The sequence below is a fragment of the Camelina sativa genome, chromosome 3 (genome assembly GCF_030686135.1).
Source record: "Camelina sativa cultivar CO46 ecotype springtype chromosome 3, ASM3068613v1".
NCBI lineage: Eukaryota > Viridiplantae > Streptophyta > Magnoliopsida > Brassicales > Brassicaceae > Camelina > Camelina sativa.
Window position 1 is genome coordinate 12,227,624 of NC_141882.1, and position 18,236 is coordinate 12,245,859.

General features: G+C 33.6%; 2 protein-coding genes and 3 pseudogenes across 4 annotated transcripts; 2 read left to right on the forward strand and 3 right to left on the reverse strand.

Annotated features, from left to right (window-relative positions):
- The first annotated feature begins 1,118 nt into the window (after positions 1-1,118).
- Positions 1,119-2,641, forward strand: LOC104776934 (protein SPEAR4-like). The gene is made up of 5 exons (XM_010501117.2): positions 1,119-1,621; positions 1,737-1,844; positions 1,931-2,010; positions 2,107-2,269; positions 2,358-2,641. Exons 1-5 carry the CDS (start codon positions 1,253-1,255, stop codon positions 2,535-2,537), a joined length of 900 nt encoding a protein of 299 aa, XP_010499419.1. The 5' UTR covers positions 1,119-1,252; the 3' UTR covers positions 2,538-2,641.
- Positions 2,642-4,950: 2,309 nt separating this feature from the next.
- LOC104778931 (sodium/calcium exchanger NCL2-like) lies at positions 4,951-7,790 on the reverse strand (annotated as a pseudogene). The gene is made up of 8 exons (XR_015586931.1): positions 7,311-7,790; positions 7,051-7,223; positions 6,909-6,966; positions 6,442-6,622; positions 6,223-6,362; positions 5,859-6,117; positions 5,493-5,786; positions 4,951-5,407 (listed from the first exon to the last, which is right to left on the reverse strand). The product of XR_015586931.1 is annotated as a sodium/calcium exchanger NCL2-like (transcript).
- Positions 7,791-8,948: 1,158 nt separating this feature from the next.
- LOC104776935 (sodium/calcium exchanger NCL-like) lies at positions 8,949-11,360 on the reverse strand (annotated as a pseudogene). Its single transcript, XR_015586932.1, has 8 exons — positions 10,924-11,360; positions 10,652-10,833; positions 10,514-10,571; positions 10,250-10,431; positions 10,023-10,162; positions 9,689-9,944; positions 9,315-9,608; positions 8,949-9,217 (listed from the first exon to the last, which is right to left on the reverse strand). The product of XR_015586932.1 is annotated as a sodium/calcium exchanger NCL-like (transcript).
- A 1,834-nt stretch (positions 11,361-13,194) lies between these two features.
- Positions 13,195-13,939, forward strand: LOC147946831 (uncharacterized). Its single transcript, XM_087507271.1, has 2 exons — positions 13,195-13,300; positions 13,563-13,939. The coding sequence occupies exons 1-2, from the start codon at positions 13,195-13,197 to the stop codon at positions 13,937-13,939; spliced, it is 483 nt and encodes a 160-aa protein (XP_087363397.1).
- Positions 13,940-15,790: 1,851 nt separating this feature from the next.
- LOC104778932 (sodium/calcium exchanger NCL2-like) lies at positions 15,791-18,096 on the reverse strand (annotated as a pseudogene).
- Between the last annotated feature and the right edge of the window lie 140 nt (positions 18,097-18,236).

Genomic DNA, 18,236 nt, shown 5'->3' on the forward strand with positions numbered 1-18,236 from the left:
CTCTTAGTTGGTAGATACGCCCAAAATTCAAAGTTGGCTAAATTGATGGGTAATCTTTAAGATATATATTAATTTGTAATCTTGATGAACTAATTAGTTATCTTATGACAAAAAAAAAGAACCAACTAATTACTTCAAAAATGTGGTCAAATATTGTGTGACATATATAAGTACAAATTAACAAGTTGGAAGATTTGTTTCCTCTTTTCTTGTTCCTCGTTTGTAATCTATTATTCTACGTGATAACTTTTCTACTATGTCAACTTGCCATATAAGTTTTCCCATTTTTATATTCTACGAATTCAACATATCTCTCTGTTCGCTGCATTTTTCTTATACCTTAAAAAATAGAAATTACATAATTACTACTTTCCTAAGTTCTTACGTTTGACCGAATCTTTCTGTTCTTCTTTTTTGTTTTTCAAATTAGATATTGTACCTATTAAGATGACCAAAATAGTTTTGCCATGTAGGTAATTCACAAATCACGTGTCCCGATGCAAGTGCACCCGTGGCAAACAAATCGATTAGTAGTAAAAAACTAAGGGGAAAAAAAGGTAACCTTATGAAATCTATATTGCTTAATAATATACATTTTTCCCCATAAATCCGAAAAAATTTACAAAATCATAACTACAAACATATTATTTTAGTCAGAGAAGAATAAAATGAAACCATATTTAAAAATACTATCCGAATTACATATAAAGTTAGGAAGAAGAATTTTGAATTCAAATTAAAATGTGGATTTATTCAGATAATTCCTAATAAAATTCATAAAAATAAAAGCAAAGAAATTATTCAAATCACATATTTGTTTATTCTATTTTAATATCCTCCAATGATAGAATCACGGAAATAAAAAAAAATGAATCTCTCTCTATCTACACTATATCTTCCAGGTGGTTCATAATACTTTCATACCATGGAAAAAAGAATAAAGAGAGAGATCTTAAGAGTCCTAAAAACATGGAAGTTTTTTTTTGAAAAAAATTTCGTAAAATCCCCAGAACTTTTCTCACTACGCAAGAAGAGCCTATTTTTTCTCAGATTTACTTTCCTTCAATCTCTCCATTTTTTTTTTATTAATGACTTTTATTTCTTTCTCCTTTTGCCACATATTTGTTCTCCCTTCACTTTTTTTCTCTTCTTCACCATTATAAATTGCTCTCTCATCTCTCTTCTTTTGTAGATCAAGAGATCAAATACTAAGTACTAGAGAGAATTACAAAAAAAAAAAAAACACATCAAGATGTGTAGTAAGACGAGTATTGTAAGTTATCGAAACAGAGATGACGATGATTACTCTTCTGCCTTGTGTCCCAAGAAACAGAAACATAATAATAATGGAAATGGAGGAGGAGGAGGAAGAAGAAGAGTCCCACGAAGAGGGCCTGGTGTCGCTGAACTCGAGAAGATCCGTTTCGAGGAACAACACATCTCTACAAACGTACAACTACCTCTTCCTCCGCTGGAGAAATCTCCGGCCATCATCGACAAAACCGGTCCGGTTTACCCTTTCTCGTCTTATTTCACGACCGGATCTTTCCCTAATGATTTGATCCCTCCGGCTCCAGTGTTCCAGAGGAAGCATGATTCGTCTCTTCATTACCTTCCTCCGGTAAATAAGTCAAAAGAACATATTCAAAGTTTTATAATTTTACATTTTTTTTTTGTGATATATATATATACGGATATGTGCTTATTTTTTTGTAAATGTGTGTTTGTGTTTACAGATGAATCTACCGAATCAAGTATCTGGAGGATTTTATCAGTTTATAGAGCCCCCTTTAAACCAAACGTCTTGTCTTGACAATGTCACTCAATTTCTAGGCGAAGAAAAGGTTAATCATATATATATATATTTTTTGGTGTTATATATCCTTAAAACAAAATCAAAGTAATCAATTCATTGATTATTATTTAGCAGACCCTTGCTGCGAAAAGGCCATGGCATTTTATGGCAGAGACTGCGAAATGTAGTGTTGCACCGACCATAACTATCTCAAGGTTTGTGTTTTTTTTTTTAGGTTTAACCAGTTTCTTTAGTTCTTATATGTATTAAAACGTCCAAGTTTGTTTTATTTGACATTTTATGACTTTCAGGGATGGTAAGCAAACCAAATCACTAGACCTAAGATTGAAAAATCATATTCAAGATTCAGGAACCACAATTAGAAATCCAATTACCATTGATTCATCTTCTCCGACGACTCCTCCTCTGCCGATTTTCCCAAATGCTTCATTCGATTTCCCTCGCTTTTTACAGGTAATGTGTAGTTTCTATGTGTTTCTACCAGTTTGGTTGATCAATTTTTAGTTTCATTTTCATTTTTATTTATTTATTGAATGAACAGAAAGAAGTGGTTGATCAGATAACGAGCGGTGCAAATGTTCCGATTAATAGAAAACCGTTCTACAGCTTCTTGCCCTCGAATGACCAGAGTATTCACGACCAAGATCGATCCTTCGGTTTGAGATCCGAGAGATATGATTCAGTTACTGATCACGGCATTGATCTTCGGCTTAAGTTATAAGAAAATGATTTTCTAAGCAATTTTTAAAATTTTTGAATCTTTATGTCATCAGTTTGTAGTTTCGATCGGATAGATATATAACAAAGATCTGCCAAATACTTGAATTTTCTTCTTTTTCTCTTTAACAAGAAAAACATGATGAGGGTGAAACAAACATACTTTAATGGCCACTTCACCTTCAAGAATAATAATTATTTTCAAAAAAATCAAATTTGATTTTTTAGTGTGAGGCGTAATTAAATCAAATTTGATTTTTTAGTGTGAGGCGTAACTAATTATCTCTCTCATAAATAAATTTAGAATAACGAAATAAGTATTGAAAATTGTAAGAGATTGGGATAGGTTCATTGGGTCTAAACCCTAATTCACACGGCTACTTCTATATATAAAAGGTGATTCGACGACTAGCACACACTACATGTCATGGTCAAACAAACACAATTATTTATTTGTCCAAAAAAGAAAAGAAAAAAAAAGGTCATATACAATAATTTTTGAATTTTTCTGTTTATGATAAAATTTCCAATTAATTTAAAATCAAACGATTTTACAAATTAAAGATAACTTTTTCATATTTTAAATACTCCCTCCGTCTCAAAATATAAGATGTTTTAACTAAAGCACGCAGATTAAAAAGTTTTTACTTTTAACAAGTTCAACCAATCAGAAACAATATTGCATAATAAAAAATACTAAACTAATATAAAAGTTGCATAGAAGCTTGAAAACATCCTATATTATGAAACAAAAGACTTCTCTAAAACATTTTATATTTTGAACCGGAGCAAGTATCAATTTATGTGGTTTTTTATGTTAGCATTTTTTTTATATTTTTTATATAAAAGGTGATTCAACGACTAGCACACACTACATGTCTTGGTCAAACACAATTATTTATTTTTCCAAAAAAGAAAAGAAAAAAAGGTCATATACAATCATTTCTGGATTTTTCTGTTTGTGATAAAATTTCCAATTAATTTAAAATCAACGATTATACAAATTAAAGATAACTTTTTCATACTTTAAATATCAATTTATGTGATTTTTTATGTTAGCAATTTTTTTTTTGACAACAAAAGTAACATATTAGCTCATTTGAGCCAATTGGGATCCTTTGGCACGACAAGTTCATTTGACCCAATTATTAGAAGTATTAAGTAGTTGATTATGTTATCAGTTATATTTTGGATATCAAATTGTATCTCATAACTCAATTATAAATATATTTCCATATAAATCAAAGTAGTAATAGTAATTTCCGTTTTATTGTGTCATGACTCCGTCCCACAATTCAACTAAAATAATCGATACCAAAAATCTTTTGAATGACAATCTTGTTTACATATTGTGCTACCAAACAACTTTTTATTGGTTTTTTGCATTTCGAATTTCGAATTTTATTAAAGTTAGAAAACTTAAAACACTTGATAATAGATCAAAACGAAATAAATATAAAACATAAATGTTAATTAAAATAGTTTGAATAATAAAAATTTAAATTAAAAAGTATAATATAAAATCTGAAAAAGATATAGAGAAATTAGCTAGATAAAGAAAAAAATAAAAATTAAGGAGCAACCCATTTTGAATATAGCTATCATTTTTCTCTTTGCAAAAACTGAAAAAAAGAATCCATTATATAAAGATGTGTTTTGTTGTAGTATCCTAATATCTAACAGTAATTAAATAAAGTATATTTTTTTATTCACTTTTTCTATTTTAATCGTATATTCTTCTTCAGCTAAAATGTAATATTATTTTGTAATTTTCACAAACTAGTTAATTACTTCAAAGAGGTCTGCATTTTTTGTGCAAACTCATCACGCGTGAGGTAAGTTTGATTTTTTATTTTGTTTTGTTTCCCTTTAATATCTCAACACATCAATCATCTTCCAGCTGTCATTAGGGAGGGAATCTAAACGTGAAGCTTTCACTCAAATATAGAAATACTTTACCACCACACTACATCAAACCACATACAAATTCCTATACATATTTTTTCCTAATCAAACCAAATTGCTATACTTAATAATCAAAACACACTAAATAATGATTATTGATTAATAACAAATTTATACGGTAAGTTAGATATGTTGATTTTGATCGGTTATTTATTTTTGAAACTTCATAATATATATATTCGTTTTTATAATTTAATTTTGCATAAATCCATATTTGACATTTTTACCCTTAGTGTATATTATTAATTTGTTCTTTAAAACCTATTTTTCTAGTGGCAATTTAAAACAATTTATTACTAAGATTAATTTTATATTGTACTTCCAAATTAATAAAGAGGAGATTTAAAAACAGGAGAGGTACACCTCTCTCTAAATGTTATTAGCATGTTACTATTATATAGGTTTATGATCATAATGTAAAGACCCTCGAGTTTTTTTTAACATATAGTATAGAATAATAAAGATATATCTGTAAAAAAAAAAAAATAATAATAAAGATTGACAATCGAAAGACAGTACAAGTGAGACATATTTAACTTCAAAAAATCAAACTTTAGTTTACAATCTCCAAATGTTATGCAAGGATTTATAACAATAAATTGACTTAGCACAAGTATTTAAAATTGTAAGAGATTGGGAACTGTTTTTTTTTGTGTTACAAATTCTTGTCTAGAGACTTGAGAAATGAAGATAGATCAAGAGAAGAGAGACAAAGTAAAGAGTAAAGGCCAATAAGCATATCCAAAACGGGTAAGTCTTTCTCACGTAAGCCGGTATGCCTATTAGAAATCCAACAATCACAATAATGAGAACTTCAGTAGAATAATCCCAAGTCAATTCTCTCGCGTATACGATCGCCAGTATACATGAAATTCCAAGCAGATTGTTCATTGTAACATCACTATATATCTACAAGGAAAAGAAAAGGTGAAAAAAACTCATTAACTGTTAAGTTTTAAGTTTCATTAATTAATGAAGTTTGAACAAAACTAACCTCAGAGAATGTATCTGATGTAATTCTGGCCTTGTCTTTCTTGCGACAGAAGTGAGCAGACAAAGCATTCTTTAAGTTTCTAACCAATGGGATCACAGCAAAGACGACATAGAAGGAAGGAACTCCAGCTGATACCGACAAAATCTCGATGTTCATCATGAAAGGTCTTGCAAGGAACATGACAATCATGATTCCTACAATGACTTCAGTGGAAGCTTTTAATGTTCTCTTTGAGAAAAACTTAGCAAAAAAGCTTTCTTTTGCTTGTTCCACCTTCAAGACCCCAATCTCCTCCTGCAAGTGATTTACACTAATCAGAAGAAAACCTAAATAGAATCATTCGGACGGAAGATGTTAGTTACTTACAGAAGGGTTCTCATCACTTTGACACGCGGGGTTGTCAAAGGTGAATTTGTAATGTTTCAACCAGTTAGCAATTCCTAGTTCGAATTCACTCTCGTCTATTTCACCGTCTTTATCTCTATCGAAATACTCAAGCAATGTAGTAGCAAGCTCATTTGCATTACACTTCATTCCCCCCAATTTCTCAAACTCAACCCTCATGTTTTTCAACTCAAGAATCTGTATCTTTCCATCTTTGTTTACATCAAGTTTATCGAACAATCTACAATAAGCGGAATAAATGTTAGGATTCCACATCGGAAGTTAGAAGAGACCTAGAGCTCATAAAACTCAGCAATAAAAATGAAACTAACAGTTGTTGCATAACCTTTTCAAGCTCTCTTTACTTAGTTGTCCATTTCTCAAAAGGGTTTTAGGTGAAAAGCTCTGCAAATGCTTATGAACCTCTGACATGAGCTCAAACCTCGCGTGATCTAAGCTCTTCTCTTGGTCCACTTTATCAAAATACTGCGGAAGTTTGACAAACAAGACTAAAGAGACTAGGCAAAAATGAATATGTCAATTTTGGCAGCTCATAAGATCATACCGAATAAGTAAAGTAGACAACAGTAGCAGAAGCAGAGATTATGAGAGTGATCAATCCGATAAGGTCCTTCCAAGATTGTGAATCAACATCTCTGAAAATGTTACGATTATGAAGGGCAGTATTGTCAAGAGCATAATCCCTGCTGCTTTTGCGTTCTTTGGATCTGCTTCTACGCTAGCTCCTGTAGACAACAAACCCCAAAAATATAAATGGTTAATTTGCTCATGTAAAGGTTTTGTAGTATAAAATTTTTAGGAAAACAAAAAATTTATAGAAAATCTATCCCAAAGGATTTAAGAAAGACAAACAAAGATGACCAAATGTTGTGAAAATTTTTAACTAAAAAAATGTTAGAAACCAAAACGAAATAAATGGTTTGTGTAATTGTTATTGCTTATTGCTAATTATATTCATCAAGGTTCAGTGTTAATTAGCAAAATAAAATGGTGTAAGAAATTATAATATACCAAAAAGGCTTTTCAAAATCTTCTTTCTGGAATGTCTTCGACTTGGAGACCTTAGAGTCTGTAAGAAATTGAAAGTCATTAGAGTTCACTAAACAATCTCATGCTTCTACGAAATTTACAAGGAGAAATTAAAAGATCTTACAGGAGTCATTGGCTCCTCGACCTGATCAACTTTTCGATCAGAACCAGACAAACCAAAAACAACACAAGCTCCCCATTGAATCGTCAGAGCAAACACAGTATATCCAACTGTAACTCCAAGGGTATTACCAACCATCGAGTTTGCCATTTCTCGTGTTCCCATCAATCCAGTCGCTGAGATCATCATTACAAGCTTGTTTTAGAGTCATACATTATTGCAGTCAAAATATCCACAAAAATATGAGATGATTGGTTTCTTACAGAGAATAAGAGCGATTCTTGGGAACATTCTAAGAAGAGGGAAGACGATTCCGCCATAGAAACCGACCTCGAATATGAGAAAGAGCTTAGACCTTCCTTCAGACAAAAAGTATTCGCCGATCATCAAAAGGCAACCAAAGGAGAAAACTTGAAAGACATATCCTCCAACATTATCTGCACATGGAAGAAACCCGTAGACATGAATGCACGCGTTCTTGGAAACGCGATTCGGCGGATCAAGACTGAGAGACTCGTAGCTTGATCCGTCTTGGACTCCATCGGAGACCAAGGTTAAGTTTTTCTCAGAGGAAGAACTCAGAACACGACAAATCACACCAGAGGTTAAAGCTAAAGAGAGAAAAGTAAGAAACAGAGCAAGACGTGCCATGGAAGTAAACTTAAAACAGAGATTTTAACGAGCAGTTTTGTTGTATGCGTCTCTTCTTACTTGAACACATTTATACACCAAAGAAACTAAGCGAAAACTAATTTACTGTAGCAATTTCTCACCGTCTAGTTTTTACATCATCGAATAAAGAAAGACTCCCTTGAGTTGATCAAGTGATCACGATTAGCTCTTGCTAAATTGCTAACTAAATAAAGACTTTGTTTTCTGTATAATTGGTTTTATACTTCAGAACGTGAGTTACAGCTTCCCAATAATGCTTGGCATGGGTAGGTAATATATATTTGTTTAGGAGTTAGGACTATAGAGTATTGACTTTTGAAATTTGGTTTAAGTAACTAAGTAGTGCGCTTAGTTTAAGGTGTAAAACTCTCCATTACATCACCTTAATCCCAAATATAATATATGACTATATGAGAGAGGCCAACTGGCCCAAGTTATCCAGGTCAATTACACGGAATTAAATTTGAACATTCACAACCAATATAGTATGTTTGATTAAGAAAATACAAACATTCTAACTTTAAATAAACCTATGTCAAATATAACAGAGAAAACCCTTGAATTAAGGTAGTAGAGCCAAGAATTGAAATTGTCCTAACTGCCATCTAAAGCACTATTACCGTTGTACATAAACGGAAATGAATGCCTCAAGGTTTCAATATGTTTAAATCAACCGCATTTGGTTGAATGAAATTACGGTGTCTTTGTTCAGGAAACTTAAATTTCATTCAACCAAATGCCGATATAAATCATCGAAAAATACAACAGTGGCTGTTTAGAAGAACATTGACCGTATCAGAGTTACTTGCGCGGAAAGAAAGTTTTCAAAACTTCTCCCTCCTTTCTGTCCATCCTTTGAGCTCTAAGTTTTTTTTTGTTTTTTTTGTCCTCTTGTTGTTTGTCTTCTCCTTAATTAGTTCAATTCATCTCTAAACTCCTCTGCTTCTAGGTACACCTCCGATCCAAAGTATCAAAAGGAACAATAATGCATGCAAACATCTCTTAGGAAATGTCTAAATGCAATTCTAAATGATGAAAAAGTGTAGAAAACAAACTTGTAAACAGGCTAAACATGGGACATATCAAAAAATTTATATATTTCCCATTTAGCATCAAATAGCTTATAAACATACAACGCAGACAAAAAAAAATGAAATACATAGTGGATTGGGATCAAAATAGGAAAAATATGAAATCGTGAAAGAAGAATTCTTGGAAAGGTTCACTGCTCATTCATTGAAGGTGGAAGTTTCGTTCTTGTCTAGAGATTTGAATGGAGATAGATAAGGACAAGGGAGAAGAAGTAGAGAGCAAAAGCCAAGACACATATCCAAAATGGATAAGTTGATCTCACATAAGCTGGTACCCCTATTATGAGGCCAACAATCACAATAATGAGAACTTCTGTTGAGTAATCCCAAGTTAATCCTCTCAAGTACACAATCGCCAATATAATTGTAATCCCCAACAGATTGTTTAGTGTAACATCTCTGTATATCTGCAAAAAAAATGACAACAAAACTCATTTACTTTTGAGCTATGATAAAGCCATACAGATAATATCGGTTAATTAATGGAGTCTCAATAAAACTAACATCGGAGAATATATCGGATGTGATTCTCGCTTGGTCTTTCTTGCGACAGAAGTGAGCAGACAAAGCGTTCTTTAGGTTTCTTGCCAAAGGGATCACTGCAAAGACAACATAGAAGGAAGGAACTCCAGCTGATACCGACAAAAGTTCGATATTCATCATGAAAGGCTTTGCAAGAAAGCTGACAATAAGAATCCCAATAATGACTTCAGTGACAGCTTTGAAGGTTCTCTTTGTCAGTAACTTAGTAAAAAGACATTCGTTTGTTTTTACCATCTTCAATACTGCCTCATCCTCCTGCAATTAACACTTTCTCGATTTCTTAATCTGATCATTAAACAGGTAAAAAGGGGTTGAGAAGAATGTTATGTACTTACATCTTGGTACTCTCTTTGTGACTCGGTGCTATCGACTGTGAATTTGTACTGTCTCAGCCATTTTTCGATCCCTTTCTCGAATTCAGTCTCATCTATCTCACCATCTTTATCACTGTCGAAATCAGCAAGCAATGTAGTGGCAAGCTCATGTATGTCACACTTCATTCTGCCCAACACCCCAAACTCCACCGTCAGATCTTTTAGCTCTGAAACTTGAATCTTTCCGTCTTTGTTGACATCAATTTTTTCAAACAAACTGCACAAGTAATAAACCGGTAAGCTAAGAATACAATAACAGAACAAAAATAACAATGATAAAGTGGATATAACACACCTTTTTAAGCTCTCTTTGCTTAGTTGTTTATCTCTTATAAGGCTTTGAGGGGAAAAATTCTGTAAGTGCTTATGAACTTCTGACATGAGCTCAAACCTCGCGTGATCTAAGCTCTTCACTTGGTCTGCTTTGTCAAAATACTGCCCAAACAAAAAAAGGGTTAAAGATCGAAGTAGGCAAATTAAAAAAAAAATGAATCTTAGATAATTTTTGGAGAAGCCTCATACCAAATAAACAAAGAAAAGAACAGTTGCAGAACCAGAGAATAAGAGAGTGATCAAAACGATAGAGTCATCCCAAGATTCTGAGTCAAATGTCTCTGAAAAGGTGACCAAGACGAAGGGAAATAATGTCAAGAGCATAATCCCAGCTGCTTTCTTGTTCTTAGGATCTGCCTTTACGCTAGCTCCTGCATAGGATCACAAAATAGGCTGCACTTAAGATTCTTGAAAGATAAAGAATGAGAAAATCTGTAAGAGATTTAAACTCACCAACAAGTTTCTTAATAAGATTGTTCCTGATACCATTTCGTCTTGGACTCTTTGTGCCCTGTATCAAATTATACAAATCACTTCATGATTCTATACACTCAAAAGAGAAGACGACGAAGAAGAAGAAGAAGATCTTACAGAAGCTATACTCTGGACTTCTCCATTTCTTATGGACTGATCTGAGCTAAAACCAGGCAAGCCAAAGACAACACAAGCTCCCCACTGCACTGTCAAAGCAAAGACAGAGTATCCCACAGTAACTGCAATGTTATTACCCACCATCGAGTTTGCCATTTCGCGGCTTCCCATTAGTCCAGTCGCTGTAACCAAAACCCCAAATAAGACATGATTATGGTACGAAGTTGTAGTACTCAAATATATATGTATCCAGAAGAAGAGAGATGACTTACAGAGAATAAGGGTGATTCTAGGGAACATTACAAGGAGAGGGAAGATGATAGCACCAAAGAAACCGACTTCGAAGATGACAAAGAGCTTAGACCTTCCTTTAGACAAAAAGTATTCACCGATGATAAGTAGACAACCAAAGGAGAAAACTTGGAAGACATAGCCTTCAATATTGTCTGCACAAGGCAGAAACCCGTACACATGAACACAAGCTTTCTCGGAAGTGAGATTTGGCGGATCAAGACTGAGGAATTCGTTGCTGGATCCGTCTTTGATTCCATCGGAGACCAAGATCGAGTTATTATCCTTGGACACAGAACTTATAACACGACAGTTCACTCCAGAGATCAAAGCTAATAGAGGGAGAAAAGACAGTAACAGAGCAAGACGTGCCATGGAAGTAAACTTGAAACAGAGTTTTTAATGAGTCGTTTGGTTCGGATCCTTCTCTTCTTACGCGCATATAAATATATACACACACATGGGAACTAAGCGATGAGTAGCTTCGAGACGTTTTTTTGTCGTAATAGAATAAACAAAGGTTCAAAAACTTATCTTTAAAAATTATTGAGTAAGATTTTCAAAGAACGTGAAATGAATTATTTGCATGTTGTTCTTATTTCAGTTTTGTATAATGTAAAGAGCCTCGAGGTTTTTTGAACAATATGATACAAAATAGAATACAGAAAGACTTTTTTTTCAAGATCTAAGGAAAGACTTTTTTAAAAAAAGATTGATAATATTGATGAAGCTGAGCTTAATACTTAAAAACTTGACTTCCTAAATTATTTCTAATTAAAGAAACGGGAATGGTACACCTCTCTAATTATTATTAGCATGTTATTATAATTATATAGGCTTTATTATCACAAATGTAAAGACCTTTGAGTTGTTTGAGCATATAACAGAAATATAGAATAATATAGACATTTGCTGTAAAAAAAGAATAACAAAGACATTTTATGCCCATGCCTAGTTGACAATATTGATGACACTAGTCCTGTTTGAGTATTCGGTTTGGTTCCGGATGTATCCATTTGGTTCCGGTTATTATGGATATAGGAGTTTAGGATCCATTCGGTTAATTTACTATTTCGGTTCGGATTCGGTTCGGTTTTAATTATTTTCGGTTCGGTTCCGGGTATCCAAAACAATGTAATATATTTTTTAAAAAATACTATTTAAATAAAATTTGATTATAATTTAACAAATATATCTAAAAATTTCAAGATATTTGGTTTATTTAAAATATTTTGGTATTTTTGTCTAAATATATAAGGTTTTTTAGTTTAATTTTTATTACCTTATATAAATTAAAAGGTATTGTAATATCAAAACTTTGACGTGGTGCAGTGGCTACAATACATGTTCAAATTTGTGGAGGTCTCAAGTTTGATTCTCAACTTGATTCATCAAAAACTTATACATAGTGGCGTTATAACCGGCCTAGGACTTTAAACAAAAACATGCTCGACATGAAATTTGAAGAAGACAAAGAATGAAGGGTGCAATGGTAGCACTAAATTAAAAAAAAAAAGAAAAGTATTGTTCTAATTAAGGTATTATTTAAATATATATAGTAGTTGGAATTGAAAGACAGAGTCAGTATTGATTCGAACTAATAGTGCACAAATTATAGAACATATATAATTTGATGATTCGAAAACAAATTATCGTGAAAAAGGAAAAACCATATAAATAACCATTTGCATTTATTTTGTCTTCTCCCTAATTCGTCATTCTCCGTTGTTATAGGCCAAGTCTTCAGCAGATGTGAATTTTAGCAGGTCTTTATCTCTACAAATTAACAGTATGAGAGCTCTCATTGATGAAGGAGAAGAAACTCCTCCTACTGATCCCAGGATAGCCTATCTACTAGAGGCAAATAGAGAGGCAAAAAAATTAGTTGAAAGAAGACTCCTAGAACACGTAAGAAAAGATTGGTCGGAGTTTAGAAGATTGAAGAGAAGAAGATGTTCTTTTGGTTTTTGTTTTCTTTTTAAGCCTTTTTGTATAACAATCAAATCAAAATCTTTTTGGTGTCACTGTATTCACAAGAAAAGAGATGACTTACAGAGAATAAGGGCGATTCTTGGAAACATTAAAAGGAGAGGGAAGATGATACCACCAAAGAAACTGACTTCAAAGATGACAGAGAGCTTAGATCTTCCTTTAGACAAAAAGTATTCATCGATGATCAGTAGACAGCCAAAGGAGAAAACTTGGAAGACATAGCCTTCAATATTTTCTGCACAAGGCAGAAAGTCGAAGACATGAACACAAGCATTCTCGGAAGTGAGATTTGGCGGAGCAAGACTGAGGAACTCGTTGCTGGATCCGTCTTTGACTCCATGGGAGACCAACAGTGGAGGAGGCAACGTACAAAGAGGGATGTCAATTGACACCCATGACATTTATATATTTTTTTAATTATAGAATAAATTTTCTAGATAATTAGATGTTTTGCTTTAAAATATTCACAATGACACCCATGTTATATGATCTATTCTTGACACAATGCATATTTATTTTGCCACTTAACCATAATGCTCTTTCCATTTTTGTTTACCAGAAATCTCTATAATATCATTTTTTTCATTATTGTTAAAAAAAAATCTGAAATGTTCTTGGGTGGACTCAGGTTTAGGATGGTGGTGTGGTGATGAGGAAAATAGGACTTTAGTCTTGGGTGCCAGATGTCAACGTCGCAGTGCGTCCCCACTCCATTCGGAGCTGGAAGCATTATTATGGGCGATGGAGTGTATCATTTCTAGTGGCATTGATTGCCAGAGGTTCGAGACGGATTCTGCAGAGTTAATTTCGATGGTGCAAGTCCCGGAAGAGTGGCCAGCTTTCTCTACGCTTCTTGATGAGTTCCAGGTGCTTAGTGCCTCCTTGCCTCCTTTCACCCTCTCCAAAATCTCAAGGACGTCCAATGTGAAGGCGGATTGTTTAGTTCTTTCCTCTAGATTGTTATTGTCGGATACGATTTTTGTAAACAACTTTCCTCCAGTTTAGGCAACCAATCTAGGAGTTTTATTTTAATTTAATTAATGTTAGGTTGAAAAAAAAAATATATGAAATGTTCATTGGTATATCATTTTTTTTCTTTCTTTTTAAGACACATCCTGATTTAATTAATATTAACATACATGACACAGGTAAGCAAAATTGCTGGCTCAGCCACTGAGACCAAGATCCAAGATCGAGTTATTATCCTCAGACACGGAACTTATAACCAGTGCCGGCTTAAACATATTACATGCCCCTGGGCAAAAAAAAAAAAATGCCCCTTTATCTATTAAAAAACTTATTATTTTTTTTTGGATTTTTTTGGTTTATATATATATTTGTTTTGTGCCATTTCTAGCTTACAAATATTTTTTTGTGTCCTTTTAACTTACAAATTTTTTTTGGTGCCCATTTTCTTATATGTATATGTCCCTTTAATCTATGTACTCGGGGCGGTCGCACTGTCCGCCTCCTAGTTAAGCCGGCACTGCTTATAACACGACAGTTCACTCCAGAGATCAAAACTAATAGAGGAAGAAAAGACAGAAACAGAGGAAGACGTGCCATGGAAGTAAACTTGACACAGAGTTTTTAACGTGTCGTTTGGTTCCGATCCTTCTCTTCTTACGCGCATATATATACACACACATGGAAACTAAGCGATGAGTAGTTTTTGTCGTAATAGAATAAACAAAGGTTTAGCATACAAGAGACGTTCTTTAAAATTCAGACTCAATAATTTTTAAAGTTAAGCATGTAATTATTGAGTCTGATTTTTAAAGAACGTGAAATGAATAATACACCTCTCTTAAATATTACTATTAGCATGTGATTATTATTTCAGTTTATTATAATGTGAAGAGCCTCGAGGTTTTTGAACAATATGATAGTACAAATATAGAATACAGAAAGACTTTTTCTAAGATCTAAGGAAAGACTTTTTTAAGGTTCATAATATTGATGAAGCTGAGCTTCATATTTAAAAATTTGACTAACAACAATCATTTTAAAATTGACGAAACTGAGGTTAATATTATACGTCCTCTGTATCGTAATAGTTGATTTTCTAGAAAAAAATTTTATATCACAAAGATTGATTTTCTGTAATTTTTTACTAATTAATGTTAAGAAATTGTAATTTTCAAAAATTATTGATTAGAATTTAAATTTTGATGAATTACTATTGGTTGATAGTTATGAAAATATATTTTTATAAATAAAAAATGCATTTATAGCTAAATATTCAATATTTTTCTTAATTTGTGTGAAACTCCTAGAAATCAACTATTTTGATAGAGGGAATATATATTAAAAAAAAAAAGAATTATTGACTCTGATCTTTAAAGAACGTGAGTGATAGACACCTCTCTATCATTAGCAAGTGATTAATATACCCTTAATATATTGGTTCTATGACTGTTGACTAGTTAAATTAAGATTGTTTCAGCACACTTTTAATTTCCTACTTTAAAGTGTGAATCAACCAACAAACTTCATTATACAAATTATTAAGTTAAAAAAAAAATAACACTGAAAACTTTATTATACAACTTTGAACCTTATATGTCAATGTAGAAATCAAGGCCAGGTTTGGTTTATCAGAGTTGAACTAGACATATCACATGACAACCGGGTCTTAGAAATAGAAGTTCTATATTTCCTTAGAAGAACAAGTACCGTACTAGAGTTACTTGCGTGGAAAGATAGCTGTGTATCGATGTACAAAGATTTTGTTTTCTCTGTAGATTTTTTCCTTTACGATATGAGACATTGAAATGCATGCATTGAAGACAATCATAAATGGACAAAGCAAGAAGCAAGGAAACAAAAGACAATTACACTCTGAGTCTCACTGCCTCAGGAATAGCGGTGAGCGATGAGTATGAAAGGGATAATGTAAAAACCGAAGGCTATGAGGCTTGCCCATAAGGGATAAGTCGAAGTGATAGAGGCCGGGACGCCTACTATCAGACCGAAGAACACAACTATGAGAACTTCTGTTGAGCAATTCCATGCCAATCCTTTCGCGTACACGATAGCTAAGATGATCGACATCCCCATCAAATTGTGTTCATTGTAACATCCCTATAGATCTGAACCCGAAAAAAAAAATCAAGATTAAGCGCAACAAGATGATATGAATAATATGATGTGTACCTGTGAAAACGTGAGAGATGCTGCTTCTTGCTTTTCTTTCTTGGAACAGAAGTGAAGAGACAAAGAGTTCTTAAGGTTTTTAGCCAACGGAATCACTGCGAAAGCGACATAGAAAGAAGGGACTCCAGCTGATACAGACAAGAGCGCGATGTTCATCATGAAAAGCTTTGCAAGAAACACAACAACTAAGATTCCTACAATGACTTTAATTGTAGCTATCATCAACGTATAACCAACACTTTTCTTCTTCGCTTCCACCTTCAAACTCGGAGCAACATCTGCCGCCTACACAGCATTTCCAGTGTCATATTAACGGAGACCACATAAGAGAAATGGAACAAACAGTCTTTTCTTCTTTTGTAAACAGTAAACTTACAGCGCAAGGTACCAAACCGGCCTTTCGTTTTTTCAGCCATCTAGTGATTCCCATAGCGAATTCATCCTCGTTTACCATACCATCGTTATCTTTATCAAACTCTTGTAGCACATGTTTCGCAAGTGCATTCATATCGCACATCAGTTTCCCAAGTTTTCCAAACTCCACAGTAAATTCATTTAGTTCAGAGATTTCAATCTTCCCATTTTTATCCTTGTCGAATTTCTCAAACAGACTGCAGTTTAAAAATCAGTTAGTTTGCTATTAAAGAAACAAGAAACAACACAAAAGCAAATATATACTCAATCAAGAGAATGGTTTACTTTTTCAAGCTTTCCCTAGTGAGTTTTCCATCTTGCAGAATGCGTTTAAGCGAATATCTCTGCAATTTCTTTTTAACTTCAGACATGAGCTCAAACCTCGCTTTATCCAAGCTTTTCTTTTGTCCACTTGTATCCAAAAGCTGCAGAGAGATCCATAAATTGCAAAGATTAGACACAAGATCTTGAGCTTAACAAGACATGGCTCTAGAGTTCTAATACATATGTATGTATACCGAGAGAGCCAAGAGCAAAAGAGTTGCGGAACTTGAAACTATCAGCGTCATTAGAACAATAATGTGTCTCCAAGATCGTGAATCAAATAGCTCTGAAAGTTGCACAATGAGGAAAAGGTATTAATGTGAGAAGCATGATTCGCGCGCCTTTCTTGGTTCTTGAATCTGTTTCCACACTTGATACTGCAGATTGAAAAATAATCCGAAGAAGGGTCATAAATCTGCAGAAACTACCAAAAACAATATTAATTCACCGTCATGTTACCCACCAAGAAGTCTCTTTAACAGCCCTGGCCTTGGCTTCGATGGATTCTGTAAGAATTTGTTACATACCAGTTTCCATCAGGGTATCAGACCATGAAATTGTTTGCTAAGTTTTGGAACTTTTGAACAAACTTGCAATATTTACCTTTTCCTTTTGAACCAGTTGATCATAACCAGTATCAAAAACTCCCGTAGTACCGAAAATGATACAAGCACCCCACTGAATTGTCAGAGCAAAGACCGATGATCCAACCGTTGCTCCAACGAAATCAACAATCATTGACTGATCAACTTCAGGGCTTGTGGATAGTCCATTTACTAAAAAAGCAAAACCAATATCAAATGAAGAAACTTTTTGATACACAAAACAAGGATCCAAGAATTCTGAAAAATGCTTAAAGAGTGAGACTTACCGAGCATAAGGGCGATTATAGGGAAGATTTTAAGAAGAGGGAAGATGATACCGCCATATAAACCGACCTCAAAAATATCTAAGAGTTCTGCTCTTCCTTTGGACAAAAAATAATCGCCGACGATCAACAAAGACCCGAAGGAGAAGACTTGGAATGCATAGCCAATGACATTTTCTGTACAGGGAAGGAATCCGTATACGTGTACACAAGCTCCTCTGGTTAGAGATTCGTTAATCTTGGGAGGTTCAAGACTGATAATATTTTCTTGATTGTTAAAACCATAAGAGACCATCAATATCGGGTTGTTCTCAGACTCTGCAGGGCCGAGAACACGACAGTTCAGACCAACGATCGAGGCTAGAAAGAGAGAAGTCAGGAACAGAACCAGTTGTGCCATTGGAAGGAAACTGTGTGTGAGAGAGAGAGGAAGTATGTGTGTTGACTGTTGACAACGAGACTCGTCGAATGTATATAAATAGATAACATGGAGGGAGGCAAGTTGAATTAAGAATATTATTAGGGAATAAATATAATCTT